General features: G+C 42.3%; 1 protein-coding gene across 1 annotated transcript in view; it reads right to left on the reverse strand.

Moving 5' to 3' along the window:
- COG7 (component of oligomeric golgi complex 7) overlaps positions 1-18,381 on the reverse strand; it is a 97,094-nt gene that overhangs the window by 23,904 nt on the left and 54,809 nt on the right. Inside the window, exons 9-12 of the mRNA XM_004373458.3 lie at positions 17,911-18,065; positions 9,071-9,187; positions 5,386-5,451; positions 1,547-1,733 (exon numbers count right to left, since the gene is read on the reverse strand). Coding sequence (XP_004373515.1) covers positions 1,547-1,733; positions 5,386-5,451; positions 9,071-9,187; positions 17,911-18,065 — 525 coding nt within the window. The remainder of the gene's footprint in view (positions 1-1,546; positions 1,734-5,385; positions 5,452-9,070; positions 9,188-17,910; positions 18,066-18,381) is intronic.

An 18,381-nucleotide genomic window follows, 5' to 3' on the forward strand; every position in this document is an offset into this window, starting at 1 on the left:
CCAGAGACTTCATCAGCCTGAGACCAGAAGAACTAGATGGTGCCTGGCTACCACCAATGACTGCCCTGACAGGGAACACAACAGAGAGTCCCTGACGGAGCAGGAGAAAAGTGGGATGCAGAACTCAAATTCTAGTAAAAAGATCAGACTTCATGGTCTGACGGAGACTGGAGGGACCCCGGAAGACATGGCCCCCGGACTCTCCGTTAGCCATGAACTGAAACCATTCTTGAAGCCAACTCTTCAGACAAAGATTAGACTGGACTACGGGACATAAAATGATACCCGTGAAGAGAGTGCTTCTTAGCTAGAGTAGATACATGAGACTAAATGGGCAGCTCCTGTTCAGAGGCGAGATGAGAGGGCAAAAACGGACAGGAGTTGGTTGAATGGACACAGGGAATCTGGGGTGGAAAGGAGGAGAGTGCTGTCACATTATAGGGAGAGCTGCTAGGATCACACAGTAATGTGTGTATAAATTTTTGTATGAGAAACTGGCTTGAACTGTAAACTTTCACTTAAGGCACAATTAAAAAAAAAAAAAAGAAGTGTGTTTGTCAAGCTCCAATGCAGCCAGCTGGGGGGCCAAGGTGCAGAGGGATGGAGAAGACCCCGAGAGGGTGAGGCTGAAGCCCCAGATGTGCACAGAGGTACACTTGCATGTCACCACCAGAGTTCCAGGCCTGTGCAGACAATCTTAGACTGCATTCGGTGCCACAGGAATAGCAGTGTCTCCTCTGCCTAAGTGTTACCCACAGAGTGAGGCTGAAACCAGACTGGGAGGCAGGCAGGGGAACAGTTCTGAAAAGGATGACTGGGGCCCCCATATAACCCTGGGGCCATTCATAAGAAGCTGTGTGTCTCCATTCCATTTGTTGGGTGGTTCTCCTGTCCCTGGACCCAAAGGGGTCCAAAGTTCAATGTCAAGTGCAGCTTTATGGTAGACAACTAAGTTTGAACTAAACGAATGGCTAGGAGGGAACACTTATCCCCATGTCCTTATGTTTCCATGTGGGGGAAGGTGTACTAGACTAGTGCCGCCGGCTGAGCAGTTCCCTGGCTGAGCGGTGCCATTGGCCGAGCGGCGCCACTGGCTGAGCAGTGCTCCCGGCTTCTCTCCACCCCTCGCTTCTCCTCCAGGGAAGAGGAGTGACTTCTCTGACTGCTGAGTTGGGGTCCTCCTTTAGGGGTTCTGATCCCCTCTCTGCCCTCAGTAAAATGGAACTGTACCTGCATGGGGGCAGAGACTGTCCAGGTCTGCCGGTCCTGTTGACGAGCTGAACTCCTGTGAAGTACAAGCCCATTTGGCCACAGATCTAAAGCCACATTCACCAACCTAGCTTTTATCAGTCACAAAGCTCCATCTACCTGGCTCCTACCTCTATATCTCAATTGTTTTCAACTCAATTTAGTCTACTAGCTCCTTAAAACCCCAAGAGAAAGGAGAAAGAGAAGTGGCAGCAGGGCACACAATAGCCTGAAAGCCTGGACCAGGAACAAGGGAAAAGCTTTCATTTGCAAGAATGCCATCAGTCTGGTCTCATACCTTGAGGGTATAAAGTATTTCCATCAAACTGGCATATTCAGCAGGGTTATCTTTCTGAAGGTAATTATATTCTTGCCACGGATTCTTGGCAGTGCTCTTCTTGTCTGTCAAGATGCTATCCTGAAAACCGGTCAGGCTCCGAGGGCAGTATGAGTCAGAGAGATACTTCCCAGCTATGGACAAAATCCTGCAACGGAAGTGGTGACCATTATGCCCCCTCGACACTGGTATACAGCTTTCTTCTGAAAGCATCCAGACGCTCCTTATACTAAATGCCAGGATAGCCTCATGAGGCAGATTAAGACCCGTTTTATTAGGGAATAAAGATGTCATTGTTTTCCTAAATGAGCCAGGACTGCAGGTGCACAAGGTCCCAGGGGCGTTAATTTCCTATTTCACACTCACTCCAACAGAATACACCATCTTCCTAACATGGACACACAACCTACTCAAGGGCAGCCCTCAGTTAACTACCAGCTCGAACACTGTACTTTCAGTGGAGGCCTTTTTCTGATGGATGAGCACCCGGTTTGGACGGGCAAGTACCGTGGTGAGACACCAGCGCCCCTCACAGGGCAGCAAGACAGTGGGCTCTTGGAAGACGGTGAACAGCCAGTCACTGCACGCCCTTCACCCACGGGCCTCACCTGGTCCCATGCCCTGGGCGTCCGAGGTGTTGGCTCCCCAGGACTGTAAAGTTTACTCTTGTGGTTTAGGTGCTACAGATAGGTCTACTGAGAGAAGCTGCGCTTTCCAATCTCTTTGAGAGAGAAAACAGCTTAGAAGGGGGTCAATATGGTAATCAACCTAGTGTGCACCTGGCCACCAAGTGAAGCTGAATCTCTGTCTCCAACAGCAGCGGCCTTCCCCTCTCTTTTTCCTTAACCCTATTTTACCATTCATTCTACACATTTAACTCTGTGTGTGATTATAGGAATAGACATACCCCGGAAAATAAACGTTGTAATATTTCCCAAATGTGACTCATGGCCTGACCCCTTCTTGACCACAATTTCCTAGGAAAAAGTTGTTTTGGACATAGAAGTTTTGAGGTTGCACTTGCTTTTTTAGAAACAGTCCCTCTTACTCATGCCAAACTGCCTGCCACCCCCACACACGTGCTTGTCACGCTGGCATGCCGGGCTCACACCGCTCCCTCTGTCTGAGATGGTCCCCCTTCCTCCGTGCACTGGGAAGCTCCTACTTCAAGGACTGGGCCCAGGGGCTTCTCCTCTGCGAAGTCTTTTCTAATGTCTCCCACTAGGCACTCAGTCCTCTGTTCCCATGAGCCTCTCATCTCTGTTATGACATTTATCACATCATCTGATTAGTGCATCTGGCTGCTAACGCAAAGGTTGGAGGTTCGAGTCCATCCAGAGGTGCCTTGGAAGAAAGTCCTGGTGATCTACTTCCAAAAAATCAGACATTGAAAACTGCATGGAGCACAGTTCTATTCTGACATATATGAGACACAGAATCGACTCCACGGCAACTGGCGGATAAAATGCTGAAGACAAAATCCACACGTTCTTCGTCTCTGAATTCCCAGCCCCTAGCACAGTGCCTGGAGCCCTAGTGGTGCAGTGGTTAAGAGCTACGGTGGCTAACCAAAAGGTCAGTAGTTTGAATCCACCAGCCGCTCCTTGGAAACCCTATGAGTAGCTCTACTTTGTCCTATAGGGTCGCTATGAGTCGGAATCAACTCGACGACAAGAGGGTTTTAGCGCAGTGCCTGGCACATGGCAGGTGCTCGACAACCGTTCGTAGAAAGAGGTGGTCCTGAGTATGATAACTGGGAAGCTGAGAGCTGAGCTTTCACCTCTGTGCTCTGGGAAGTCAGCTCTGCTCTGCAGGGCTACTACAATGTCTGCTCCAGGCTCCGTCAGCTAGGGGCAAACTGACCTCCCTGCGTCAGCCTGTCATCCAAGTAGAAGAAAAGTAGGTAAGTCGGGAACGTTTTAAGTATTAAAGACCATAGTTTAAAACTTCAGGATAAATGCAGCCCCAACCAAGGAACTAATGACATCTTGACATCTTTTTCTTATCCTCCCCAGAGATACCATTAGATTATTTAATCCTTAGCATCTGATTTCCAGCTATGTGTATTTATTAGTATTGTGAACTAAATCTTACTGAAATGAACATTCTATTTCTTTATTGCTCAAAGAAACATTTTCTCATGATAATGGCTCTCAGCTAGGTCTTGAGGCTAGCAGATGGTTAAACACAGTCCCTGGCCTCAAGAAGCTCAGAGGTTAACAGGGGAGCCCCATGTGTGAATGGAGAAATTATAGTGCAAATATGCTCATTGTTATGAGAATTCAGAGAATTTGGTAAATGTGTACAGAGGAGGGAGTGACTAACATTTCAATTCTACTTCCTTAATTCAGTTCCTTTTCATAAAAAGTTGTTACCCACTCCTCAGCCATGGACACTTGTAAATATATCAAATTCGCAAATGTGACTGTCCCATTGGCTTGTCCCGCTAAGTCTTTATCCTGGGGAAAATACCATCATTCCACAAATAAACAGTGGGCACCATGAAAGGACAGAAGAGATATAGCAATCTCCCTACGTCTCATCCAAGGTGCCCAATACAAGAGACATCCCTCAAGTGATACCCAACTCAGCCTATCAATCACAAAATGACCCACTCTGCCCATAAATCACAAAATGATCCCCTCTGTAAGGAGGTGATGTCCAGAGCCCGAGAGCTAATGTCACTCTTATCACTAAACCACAGTCTGGAGCGTTTGGAGCTGTTGCCTCTGCCACCCCCTCGGGAGTGGTTCTTGGTTAAGAGTCTGGGTTCTGCAGGTAAGATTGACGGTGAGATAAGATAAGCTTTACAGGCCCTGCCACATGCTGTGCAGCCTCTCTGTGGGAACACAGATGGTGACTGTGGCTCTTTTCCTGTTCCAGGCTCACTGCTTCCAGGATGAGATCACCTCTTACAGAGGCTCCCGCAAATATGCCTGGTCTGTTATCTTGCACCACAGCTCAGACCTGGCTATCAACCTCTCTGGGCTGCAAAATGCAGTTTGAGAGGCTGATCCTTTACCTGCCTCGTCCCCATGCATCCTCCTAACCAGGTCTTTCCTTACCCTTCAGGACGTACCATCTGCCTTCATTAAAAAAGATCAAGGAAAATCTGTATGCCCTGATATGGAAAGATGTCTGAAATATGGTGTAAGTGTAAGTAAAAAGGCAAGCTTCAGAATAATAATGTATTCTTGTTTTTAAATGTGCAAGTATAAAAGCATAAGTCTGAATGGGGCCATCTCAGGGCAACGTAAAACCGCTGGCAAGACAAGCCCTGGCAGATATCAGAATAGAAAAGGGGGGTGGAGGGGACTTTTCTGAGGGCAGACTCCAGAAATTCTCCTTTGAAACACACCCCTTTGGCAGCGCAGAATTCTGCTCCAGAACCCAAAAGGCAGGTTGGCTGGGTTAATCCAGATTCTGCAGGCTGGCCCAGGGACTTAACCACCACTCATAACATTGGTTTCTATGGGGAAATTTATTCTTAGTCCCAACAGCTGACTTACAAACAAGCCATCAGAACCCAGCCCATTCATAATTTGGAGACACCACGTACTGTTCCTCATTTGGGCTGAAACCTCTGTATCTAATTAAAATTACGTATGACCACTGCCAACTCGAATGGAGCCTTGCCCTTTTTGGGGCTCAGTAAATGTTTAATGATGGCAATCATGACAACTTGTATCTAGATACAGACTGTCCTCAAGCCCTGTGGCTGTCAGGTTTGACCATATGCTGTCTGTGATGTGTACTGTAGCAAAGAACCTCAGGGACACCATGACAGCTCTTTCTCCTACCTGTTTGCTAGCTGCTGCTCGAAGTCCCCGCACTGCCGCAAGAGCTCTCCACAGGTAGCTATTATCCTAAACAAAACAAAAAAACACTTCAAACTGAAGTATCTGGAATGCTGACATTTACAGGACATTGTCTCGTTCATAAAGATTCCAACTATTCACTCCTTTTTGGTGGTGCTGGCTTCTGGGAATGCAATTAACCATTTGATGGCCTACTTGAGAAGTTCCATTCATTAGTAATTAATGTAATAAGTAAATGCTAGTCCCTTCTAATATCCTCCAGGTCCCAGGTTTCTAATATCCTCCAGGTTCCAGGCTTCTCTGGCATGAGTCATAATTCTATCAGTGCAATCTCAAATAATTGCACATTTCCAAAATACTGAGGTACTTTTGGACTTTATTCTTGAGAAAATGGGTTGTAAATCCTTGGTATCTAAAAATTTAATAATCAAAATTTATTATTTAATAAGTTAGATGCCTGTTATTTGTAAGGCATAGACAAGAAAACTATTTTGATACAAGAAGTATCTCTCTCTGATCACATGAAAGGCAGATGAAAATTAATCCATTTGTTGCTCAGACATAAGCCTGAATGACTATCATATCTGTATTTAATAATCCTTTGATTTTCAAGTAATTTTATGCCTGGTCTCAAACTCCAGCTACTGAGTCCTTCAACACCAAACTCATAATGTCAGGACAAATCCAGGGATTAAAAACATCTTAAATCTAGTTAACTTTTAACTTTCTCTAAAAGCGCCTATCATTACCAGTGTATCTAGGCATTCCATCATAAGAAAGGTTTATGAGAAAGTAAAATATTCCACTCGCCTCAGGTTCAACAGAACTACCTCGTACATAATATTTTCCTATATACCAACCCACCATAGATGATAGGGATACAGTTAACATCTAGAACATAAAATTTCATCAAAAAAATAATAACAAAAGTCAACAACAACCACCAAAATTATATGTGTGGTTACATATGTATGTATGTATGAACATATGTATATAAGTATGTATATATGTGTAGCATATGCGCATATATAGATGTATCTACATGTATATTTGTATACATGTATGTGTGTACATGCATATTCATATATATATATAATAAAGCACAGAGGGAGCATAGTAATGGATACTTCTTAGATATAACCAAATACCTTGCAAGATTGATTTTCTAGGTTTAATCATAATCTCATGGGACAATTTAGACAACTGGCACAATACACTTCATAAAGTTTATGTTCTACATCCTAGTTTGGTGAGTAGTGTCTGGAATCTTAAATCTTGTGAGTGGCCATGTAAGATACTACTATTGGTCTCTACTCGTCTGGAGCAAAAGAGAAAGAAGGAAACCAAAGACTCAGAGAAGAAACAAGTCTACAGGACTAATAGTCTGCAGGAACCACAGAATCATCTACCCTGAGACCAGAAGAGCTACATGGTGTCCAGCTTCCACTACTGACTGTTTTAATCAGGGCCACAATAGATGCATCCTGATTGAATGGGAGAAAAATGTGGAACAGAACTGAAATTCTTAAAAAGTCCAGGCTAATTGGACCAGTTGAGACTAGACTCACCCTGACACATTCTTTAAACCTTAAACCAAAACTATCCCTTGAAGCACCTTTTAGCTAAGTAACAGACTGACGCATAAAATAAAGAATATCACCTAGGAGTGCTGCACTCGTTTAAAAAATCATCTATATGAGACCAAATGGACAACAATTACTCTAAAGCAAAGATGAGAAGGTAAGGGGGCAGGGAAACTAGATTACTGGAAATGGAACAACCAGAATGGAAATAATGAGAATGTCGACGCATTGTGAAAAATGTAACCAACGTCACTGAACGATTGTTAAATGGAACCTAATTTGCTGTGTAAACGTTCACCTTAAACACAATAAAATATTATTTTTAAAAAAATTAAAAAGAGCTCATGAAGAGATAATCTAAAATGGTCCTGGGAGGTCCTGGATCTGCCCTGATTAAAGACGGTCTTTGGAGGGTCTGGATCTGCTCTTGCGTGAGCCACCACATTTAGACCTACATATGTCATGGGTATGCTGCATGTGTCACCTAGGCCCGGGGTCAGGCAAGAAAGAAAGTGGGTGAAGCAGGAGCAGCTGCTCTCTTCAGAATGTACATACATATAGAAAATTACTAGTGGTTTTAAGGAAAAGACATTTCTAGACTGTTTTTCATTTCAGCCTAACAGTATAATAAGGTCCCCTGGGAGGTACAAGTGGTTTGCACTTAACTACTAAACTAAAGGTTGCCAGTTTAAACCCAATAAGTGGTATCATGGAAAAAAGAAAAGCCTGGCAATCTGGCTGCATAAAGATTACAGCCAAAAAAAACCCTATGGAGCAGTTCTACTCTGTAATACATATGGGTTGCCATAAGTCGAACTGGACTCAGTGGCAACAGGTTTGGTTTTTGGTTTAATAGCATAGTTGTAAGGACACTTGGGAGCAGGGAGAACCATAGCACAACGGAGAACACATGCCCAGTCCAACAGGAACCTCAGCTACTCGGCCCCGATGGATTAGGGCCTTGTGAGAGCACAGGCCCAGTGTTGGCAGAACTTCCAATTTTTTTAGGTGATGTTAGAAACTTGGATTTTTATGTTAAATTAAATCTGGTTTTTAAATGTTGGCAACTAATTCAAACAAAACATGTCCAAAGATCAGATCCAGCCACAGGCCAGCAGTCTGCACTCTCTGGCTGGACGTATCAAGGCCCAAACCTTCTCAGGAAACTGCCAGTGACACTCCCACTGGGCCTTGGGGTTGGGGCAACACGGTGTCTACCTACTGGCCCACAGGTCACACTGGCTACTTCAGAGTCTGGCCATCAACAGGCAGCTGGAAGGGTCACCTCCATGCCTTCCACTCAACAATTTCATGGTCCTTTGCAGGCCATCTAATGTAGCCTTACCATCTAGTACTGCGGTTCTTAGATCCGGAAACAGGATCCAATCAGCTGTGCATTCTCTGAAAGGTAAGCTCTATGTTACTTTAGGTGTGTAAAAACCAGGAGGCTAAGAGGAAAAAAAATCTCAAACGAAATATAAAACATTTAAGTCACTGAAGAAGAAGAGTCATCCATAATTTTTTTTTAAACTTCTAAAACTCTTTTAAGAATTACAGGGGTCTTTTTGGTGTTGGTTGATTTGGTCTGGTTTTTTTGTTTATTGGCCTGTTTTTAGAGTCCAGAGTATTTGCTTTTAAAAAAATGGAAAACCGGGCACTCGCAGGCACTGAGGATGAGACTGTCCCTTGGCAGAGCCGTTTCTAGAAGGTCATTTGGCAGCATGTTAGCAAAAGCCAAATCCAATTCTATGATTTATTTTTTAAAAATCATGGATTGTTATTGCTTAATAGGTACTGAGTTTTGTTTGGGGTGATGAAAAAGTTTTGGAAGTAGGCAGTGGTGATGGTTGCGTAACAGGGTGAATATAATTAATGTTGCTAAATTGTACATGTAAAAATTGTGGCTGTGGCAAATTTTATGTTATATATATTTTACTACAATAAAAAAAATTTTTTTAATTAAAGAACACAGTGAAAATAAAAGTGAGCCTCTTCTAAACACATTTGTCATTTTTATATACTATGTTATGCATGTTTATGTTTACTACGTTAGGTACAGGCTTAAACTACAACCTCCACTTTACCTAATGGAGTTCTGAAAAGCCGTCCAATCTTCATGAAAAAGGGAGTTGGGAGGAATTTCATCCAGTTTGCACTTCTTTCGTATTGACTGGAGAGTGTTGGTAAAATCAGACACATACCTATGGGGAAAGAAAATAAAAATGACAGCAATGTTGTCATAAACTCCTCAAATCTAAAGACGTGGAATTAAATAACTTTGGACAAATTGCTAATAATAACTTTAAGAATGTCTTTAGAGGCTCTTATCAAGGAATGAAACTACCTGTAAACCTCTGGCCAGAAAAAGATCCTTCTCTGTCTGGCAAGATTGCCTCTTTCACCTGGCAGAGCAGCTTTGTGAGATATGCTCAAGATGAACATGAAGACAGCCACTAAGTCAACTCTGGTGACTGGCAAGGTGAGAGATGACACTGGTAAATGACCCTCTTGTCCTAATAAATGCATTCTTTGGCAGCTGGTTTGAAGAGCTATTTTAAAACATCACGGTCTCACAATAATATCCAGCTGTCACACTGGATACCATAAAGGAGTTCACTGATATTCAGTCTACTTTTGTAGCATTCTGTTGTTGTTAGGTGCTGTCCAGTCAGTTCTGACTCACAGCGACCCCATGTACAACAGAACGAAACATGGCCCAGTCCTGCGCCATCTTTACGATCTTTGCTGTATTGGAGCCCATTGTTGCAGCCACTGTGTCAGTCTATCTGGTTGAGGGTCTTCTTCTTTTTTGCTGTCCCTCTGCTTTACCAAGCATGATGTCTTTCTCCAGGGACTGCTACCTCGTGATAATATGTCCAAAGTATGCCATCCTCACTTCTAAGGAGCACTCTGGCTGTCCTTCTTCCAAGACAAATATGTTTATTCTTCTGGCAGTCCATGGTATATTCAATATTCTTCGCCAACACCATAATTGAAAGGCATCAATTCTTCTTTGGTCTTCCTTATTCATTGTCCAACTTTCACACGCAAATGAGGTGACTGAAAATAACATGGCTCGGGTCAGGCACACCTCAGTCCTCAAAGTGACATCTTTGCATTTTAACACTTGAAAGAGGTCATTTGCAGCGGATTTGCCCAATGCAAAACGTCCTTTGTTTTCTTGACTGCTGCTTCCATGGATGTTGACTGTGGATCCAAGTAAAATGAAATCATTGACAACTTCAATATTTTCTCTGTTTATCATGATGTTGCTTACTGGTCCAGTTGTGAGGATTTCTGTCATCTTATGTTGAGGTGTAATCCATACTGAAGGCTGCAGTCTTTGATCTTCAACAGTAAGTGCTTCAAGTCCTCTACACTTTCAGCAAGCAAGGTTGTATGTCATCTGCATATCGCAAGTTGTTAATAAGTCTTCCTCCAATTTTGATAACGCGTTCTTCTTCATATAGACCAGCTTCTCGGAGACTATTCTCTCAGCATACAGATTGAATAAATATGGTGAAAGGATACAACCCTGATGCACACCTTTCTGATTTTAAACCGCACAGTATCCCCTTGTTCTGTTCAAACAACTGCCTCTTGGTCTATGTAAAGGTTCCTCATGAGCACAATTAAGTGCTCTGGAATTCCCATTCTTTACAATGTTATCCATACTTTGTTATGATCCACAGAGTCGAATGCCTCTGCACAGTCAATAAAACACAGCTAAACATTCTTCTGGTATTCTCTGCTTTCAGCCAAGATCCATCTGACATCAGCAATGATATCCCTCATTTCATGTCCTCTTCTGAAACCGGCTTGAATTTCTGGCACTTCCCTGTCGATGTACTACTGCAACCGTTTTTGAATTATCTTCAGCAAAATTTCAACTGCATGTAATATTAATGATATTGTTAGATTAATTTCCACATTCTGTTGGATCACCTTTCTTTGGAATGGGCACAAATATGGATCTCTTCCAATCAGTCGGCCAGGTAGCTGTCTTCCAAATTTCTTGGCATAGACGAGTGAACGCTTCCAGGTTACATCCATTTGTTGAAACACCTCAACTGGTATCCCATCAATTCCTGGAGCCTTGCTTTTTGCCAATGCCTTCAGGGCAGCTTGGTCTTCTTCCTTCAGTACCATGGGTTCCTGATTATATGCCACCTCCTGAAATGGTGGAATGTCGACCGATTCTTTTTGGTACAGTGACTCTGTGTATTCCTTCCATCTCCTGTGATACTTCCTGCATTGTTCAATATTTTGCCCATAGAATCCTTCAATATTGCAACTTAAGGCTGAATTTTTTCTTCAGTTCTTTCAGCTTGAGAAATGCCAAGCATGTTCTTCCCTTTAGGTTTTCTAACTCCAGGTCCTAACACATTTCACTATACTTTACTTTGTCTTCTTGAGCTGCCCTTTGAAATCTTCTGTTCAGCTCATTTACATGCAGCATTCTAACCCCCTGGATTCAGATTAAACAGCCAAGTTCCATGGCACGCAAGAGCCTAACTTCAATGGCACAGGAGCATGAAATTGGATTTAAAGTCAGACAACCCTCCCTCACCCAGACTGTGGTGTTTGCTCTCATTGTACACAACATACTTTTCCTTCATAGCACCTCATGCAACTATAAATAGCTTAGTTAATGTATTTGTTTAATGTTTATTGCTACTGGCAGACTATAAGCTCTGGGACAACGGACTATACCTGTGTAGCTCATAATTGCATCCCCAGGATTTAGCACAGGGCTGGGCATGAAGTAGGCACCCAGAAATAGTTCCTGAATGAATGGAAGACTTGTACTGCCACCTTGAGCAAGTACCTAGATGTCTTTGAGCCTCAGTTTCCTCACCTTTGAAATAGACTTAATGATGTCTTCTGTATTGCCTCACAGTGTTATTGTGAGGATAAAATTAAACAGATGAAGTAATAGACATGCAAATTCTCTGACGAGTATAAAATGAATGCTGATGTGGGATGGTATTGTTTTTTAAGAATGTACGGTTCTTGGGATATGAACAAATAAAGTGCATGTCCTTGGGAGACTGAGTGCACGTCTCTGGTGAAGAGGACCAAGAGGGAAGTCATATTCTCTGAAAGCCAAGAGGCTCCCTGAAAATCTGTGACATCTGTATGCATCACAAGAAGCCTTACCTCTGTCCCTTCCCAAGCCACAAGTTTTAAGTGAGGAGTAGGATGTGATGACCCAGGATGTGGCCCTGAAGAGTTAAGTTTGAACTGTGGAGAGAAAGGCCATTCAAAGAAGCAAGTGGAGGTAGCTGCTCAGACCACTCCTCTAACTACAAATGATACTGCTGCTCCCTTTACAAAGTCCTTAAGGTTTTCAAGTTGAAAGCTACAAAACCAAAATTCCAACAGCACCTTTCCTTCAAACCAAGAGAGGTGGGCTGCCTTCTCGGAGACTTAGTGTTTAGGAGGGAAAGGAGGCTGGGCCTCAAGGACACATTGACAGGGGAATGTTGAAGTACATAATTGTGCTTTAGCTACAAGAGGTTAAACAACTGTACCACCATCCTGCAACTATGACAAAAATGTATAAGGAGAACATGCCATCCAACAATCCATGTGCACTGCAGAAGCTTGGGGGACAGAGGTCTCAAGATAGTGAGCGGGCCACAGATCACTTTGGGAGGGCTAGTTCTTTCTAGCCAGGGTTCCCAGGCACAGCTATATGCAAATGCTTGTTATATTCCATTATCCTTCACTTCAGGATTCTAAATGGGCTTTTCATGAAATCTCATAAGAAAGTGTAACTTTTATCACATCGCTTTTGTCCCAGGACCCTCCAATTTTCTCTCACAATAGACATTTCCAAGTGTCTACCATGTGAGAAAGGAGCCCTAGTAGCACAGTGGTGAATGCTCGGCTGCTTACCAAAACGCCAGCAGATGGAACACATAAGCTGCTCTGCGGGAGAAAGATATAGCAGTCTGCTTCCATAAAGAGTTACAGCCTAGGAAATCCTATGGGGCAGTTCTACTCTGTCCTATAGGGTCTCTGTAAGTTGGAATCGACTTGACGATGGCAACAAGTTTGGTTTAGTTTTTTGAATCATGTGAAAGTCGTGTACTCGGAGCTTTCATGACATGCTGTCATTTAATAGTCTCAACCACTGTGGAAAGGAGACACCATCTCCAGTTTACCCAAAGAAAAGACACCAAGACTCAGAAAGGAGCACTAACCTGCCCAAGGTCCCAATTTAGTAAGTGTCAGAGCCAGGACTTGAGCCTGGGTTGGTCCAACTCCAGAAACCACTCTCCCATCATAACTTTAAGGCCCCTAATTCTCTAACCACCTGGTTAGCTGCTGTATTCAATGGTTCCACTCTAGTTTGAGTTAGGTCAATCTACTTCTGCCTCCTGTGTGTGTTCCATCCTCCCTACCTCTGCCTTCCTTGATGCCCTTTCCCAACTCCCCCCACTACTGAACAACGCCCCATTTCAACCCTGCTCAAATCCCTTCACGGTGATTCCCCTGACTAGTTTTATAAGCATCAGCTGTTTCAGTAACTTGAAAACCTTCCTTTCTTAGAGGAGACTTGCCTTCACCAAATGTACTTTTGTACAGCTTGAATTTTTCATATAGATATGTATTATGTTTAAAAATGAAGCATCAAAATAACCATCCAGAAAAACCAGAAGTATCTTGATACATGCTACTATATGGATAGAGCATCAGGACATTACATTGAGTGAAATAAGCCAATCACAGAAGGACAAATATTTATGACCACACTTACATAAAAAGACAAGAACAGGCGAATGTATAGACAACAACGTTTCTTAGTGGTTTCCAGGGTCAGGAAGGAGAGGAAAAGCAAGGGAGGGCGTTATTGCTTATGGAGCACTGAGTTTCTGTTTACGGTAACAGAAAAACTGCACTGATTAAGGGTCGGGTTGCACAGTCGATTATTGTAATTGCTGTCAATAAGTTGTACACCTGTAAAATGCTGAATTGGCAAAAGCTGTGATAGACATATTTATAAATATATGTGTATATAGAGAGATTTAAAAAAAAAGAGTAGCTGCTGAGGTTGCTTATGTACAACCAAACACCTCATGGGATCTGGTTCCTTGGTCTGGAGGTTTAGGGTCATAGTTTCAAGGGACATCCCGGTTAACTGGCCTAATAACGTGGTTAGTGCTTCTGTTCTGCCTCCTAGTTAGCTGTGTAGTGCCTGGGGTCTTAAAAGCTTGCAAGTAGCCATCGAAGGCACAACAATTGGTCTCTATTCACCTGGTGCAACAGAGGAAGAAGGAGAATCAGGAATAGGAGGAGGAAATGGAATGTGTAGCTAACTGCCTCCATGAACTGCTGCCTCCTTTGCCATGAGACCAGAAGAACTGGATGGTGCCTGGCTATCATTACTGAACATTTTGATCAAATATTCTAAAGAAGAATCCTGATCAAAAGGGGAAAAATGCAGAACAGAATTTCAAATTCTCATGGAATCCAGACTCTCTTAAGCCACAGAGGCTGGACGAACCACCAAAACTACTGCCCTGAGATAATCTTTAAACCTTAAACCAGAAATATCCCCTGAAGTCTTCTTAAAACCAAATAATTCTTTAGCTTAACTAGTAAAGAATGTCTGCCTTGAGCATTATGCTCTTTTAAGAATAATTTATATGGGATCAAACTGACAACAGCAACTCAAAAGATTAGATAGGATTTTTAGGGGGCGGCGAGTTAATACTGATAAAGGAGGAACAACTTAGGAAAGGAGGATTGAGAATGATTGCACAACTCGAAGACTGTAATCAACGTCACTGAATTATACATGTAGAAACTGTCCAAGTGGTGTATGTTCTGCTATGTATATTCTCAACAATAAAATAAAATAAATTATTAATAAATAAACAGAGACCCAGCGATAAGAAATTACTTGGTGAAGGCAACAGAGCCAGGAATAGAAGCCAGTCTCCTGAGTCTTAGTCTAATACTCTGTCTTCTGTATCAGTGGTCTCCAAAGTGGATTATGTTACATGAGGGGATGTGAAGAAAAAAAAATTTATGTACTCTAATCTGCTATAATTTCTCTTTCCTCGTATGTTTTATTAATACTGCATATTCCTTAAACAAAAAAAAAAGAAAGAAAAACCAAAAGTAAAAGCATAACTAAGATGAGCTGGGAGAAGCACGGGATAAAAGAAAGGAATAGTGTAAGTAAGCTCAACTCCTCACCTTGCACAGTAGAGAGTCAAAAGACAATATTTAAAGTTGATTAAGAAAAAAAAAAAATCTTGTTTAAAGCTCGAAGGGAAGCATTAGAAGACTAAAACCAGAAATGTCCAAAACTGGTTACTTCTGAGGAGTGGGCCTAAGTGCACAGGTGGGGCAGGAGACTGGGACTTTCTTATACTTTATTTTTATGAATTATTTCTGAAAGCATTCTTTTTATTATTTTATAATAAAATTTCTAGATCTCAAAAAAAAAAAAAAATTATTTCCACCTGCAAAAGCCTGGTTGTGGCAGCAAGAGAAAGAGGCTGTATTTTATTTGATTAAACCTGTTGCTGGCGTTTCTTTCTAGGGGAACACATCTGGGCTTATTTGGATACACCTCCATCTGTGAGCAGGGCAGTCTTTAAAACGCCCACACCTCCCCTTGGGACGTGCTGCTACCCACGGACTTCTGTGACTGAGTCACTGAGAACACTGGGGCCAAGGGCCTTAGGGACCTTCAGTGCACACAGGGATGTTCTCAGTATTTCTGGAATGACAAGAGCTCCCTGAACTTACGACAGCAAAAGAGCATTCAGTTCAATAAAAGGAATTTCTCAAGACTCAGGGCAACTTCATTCTGGAACAAGCTATCAAGGGAAGGTCTCTTGGAGAGCGTAAGAATGTATTTGTCCATGAACTAGAGAGTGGAGCATATATCCTCCTGAGGGCCCTTACATCTCAATTACACAGGCCAGGGAATCCAGTCTTATACTGCTTGCTTGCTTCTTTTCCTTACTAAACCTACTTTTAGTTCCCACTTCTTTTTCTCAGTAACAGTTTTATTGTGATATAATTTCACATGCCATACAATTCATCATTCAAAGTGTACAATCCAATGGTTTTTAGTATATTCAGAGAGTCATACAATCATCACTACATTCAGTTTTAAAACATTTTTATCATCCTGAAAAGAAACTCATCTCCTCACAACTTCTCCTACCCAGTCCTGGACAACCACTCATCTAATTTCTGTCTCTATGTATTTGCCTATTCTGGACATTTCATATACACAGAATCATACAATATGTGGTCTTTCGTGACTAGTTTCTTCCACTTACATAAGTAGAACTTACATAGTAGCTCTACTCTGCACACGTGGGGTTGCCATGAGTCAGAATCAACTTGTTGGTAACTAATAACAACTAGCATATTTATATTGTTTTTACTTATATTTTTAATTACACAACAAATATATGAACTTATGCTTTTTAAAAAATATATATATAAAACAGAAAGAAAAAAAATTATAAAATAACAAATAAAGCTAAATCCCCTATGACCACCATCCCCAAACCCAGTCCTTCTCCATCTCCTCAAAGACAACCAGTGCTTTGAATTTGTAACCTAACCTTCCACATCAGAGTTCAGCAAAGTTTTCTGTAAAGGGCCAGACAGTAAATATTTTAGACTTATGGGTTATAAGGTCTATGTCACAACTACTCAGCTCTGCCTTCATAGTGCAAAAGGACCCATAGACAATAGGTAAATGAATGGGCATGGCTGCATTCCAATAAAACTTTATTTATAATAACAGATGGCAGGCCAGACCTGGCTCATGAGCTCTAGTTTGCCTACCCCTATTTTACAGGGATATATAATGCATTTTACAGTATTAAAAAAGTAATCTAGAGTAGGGGTCGCCACTGGTGTTTTTGTAAATAAAATTTTATTGTAACACAGCCACACCCATTTGCTTGTGTATTGTCTAAGGGTGCTTTCATGTTACAAAGGCAGAGTTGAGTAACTGCCACACAGACCATATGGGCCCACAAAGCCTAAAGTATTTACTATCTGGCCCTTTGCAGAAAGAGTTTGCTGAACCCTGCTATTGAAAATATAACCTGTTTTTGCATGCTTTTTTTATAATATATTAAAAAAAAACTAAACCCATTGCCACTGAGTCGAATCCAACTCACAGTGATCCTACAGGACAGAGCAGAACTGCCACATAGGGTTTCCAAAGCTATAAATCTTTATGGAAGCAGGCTGCCATATCTTTCTTCCATGGAGCACTCGTGGGCTTGAACCTCTGTCTTTTTGGCTTAACCACTGCGCACCAGAGCTCCTTATATAATGTGTTAGACTCTATACTTAATTCTGCAACTTGCTTTTTTTCACTCAACAGTATGTTTCTGAGATCTACCCACGTTAAAAAGTGTAGAAACACTGTAACTTTACACAAAGAGCACGCACCCTCTATGTTTGTTTGCCAACTACGCCCTTTCCCCACCCCCTGCAAGGTATTTTTGTCAGCACACTATGCTAATTTTTTTAACAGTGATGTGTAAAAAAAGAATTGGCATAATGGCACTTCGAAAAATATCTCACAGTGGGGGCGCTGCTTGGTTGGTAAATAAACGTGGAAGGTGTGTGTTATTTGCATAACAATACAGTAATTAATACTAATAATACTGCTGCATAGGGTTCCCTCGTTTGAATATACCGTATCTTATTTAGCCACTGTCTGATGGACATTTCGATTGCTTCAAATGTTTCACCATTACAAACAATGAGATAATGAACATCCTTGAGAACGCCGTCGGGCTCCAGTGCAAGTGTTTGTCCCGTGTTCGTGGCAGAACACAGAACACATGCTTTTATTTTTAATTGGGCAGATACTGCCAAACTGCCCTCCAGTCGGCTGGCCCTGGCCCACTGCCCCCAGCCTTACTTGGCAAAGAGAGATTTCAGGGCTGTCAGCAGGCCGCAGGTCCCTAGGCCGTTGGTGAATCTGACACATCTGTCAATGGCTGTGGATGCCAGACTAAAGAGCTTGTTCACTGAGTGGCTCAGCTCTTGGACACAGTCGATTACTTCTCCATGCTCCTGGTCAGCAAACAAACAAAAGTCGCATCAGACTCGAGAAAGCCTGAATAGACAGTATCAAGGTAGGGGGGAGATCTCCAAGCCTCCATGAGGTAAAATCACTTAATAAAGATAGCAGAAAACAGAACTACTATCCCAAACTGCGACAGCGCTCAGACAGCCTGACCCGGGGGAGGACAGTCCTAAGTGGCTAGTGAGAATGCAGAATTTAACTCCTAGCAGAAAAGCATGGTCAAATGTCTAATTCAGACTATATTTTTAATTTCTTTCCCCTTTTTCTGTATTATTAAGATGGCATCTCTCCCTTTTGCTCTCG

The sequence above is a fragment of the Trichechus manatus genome, unplaced genomic scaffold, assembly GCF_000243295.1.
Source record: "Trichechus manatus latirostris isolate Lorelei unplaced genomic scaffold, TriManLat1.0 scaffold00024, whole genome shotgun sequence".
Taxonomy (NCBI): Eukaryota; Metazoa; Chordata; class Mammalia; order Sirenia; family Trichechidae; genus Trichechus; species Trichechus manatus.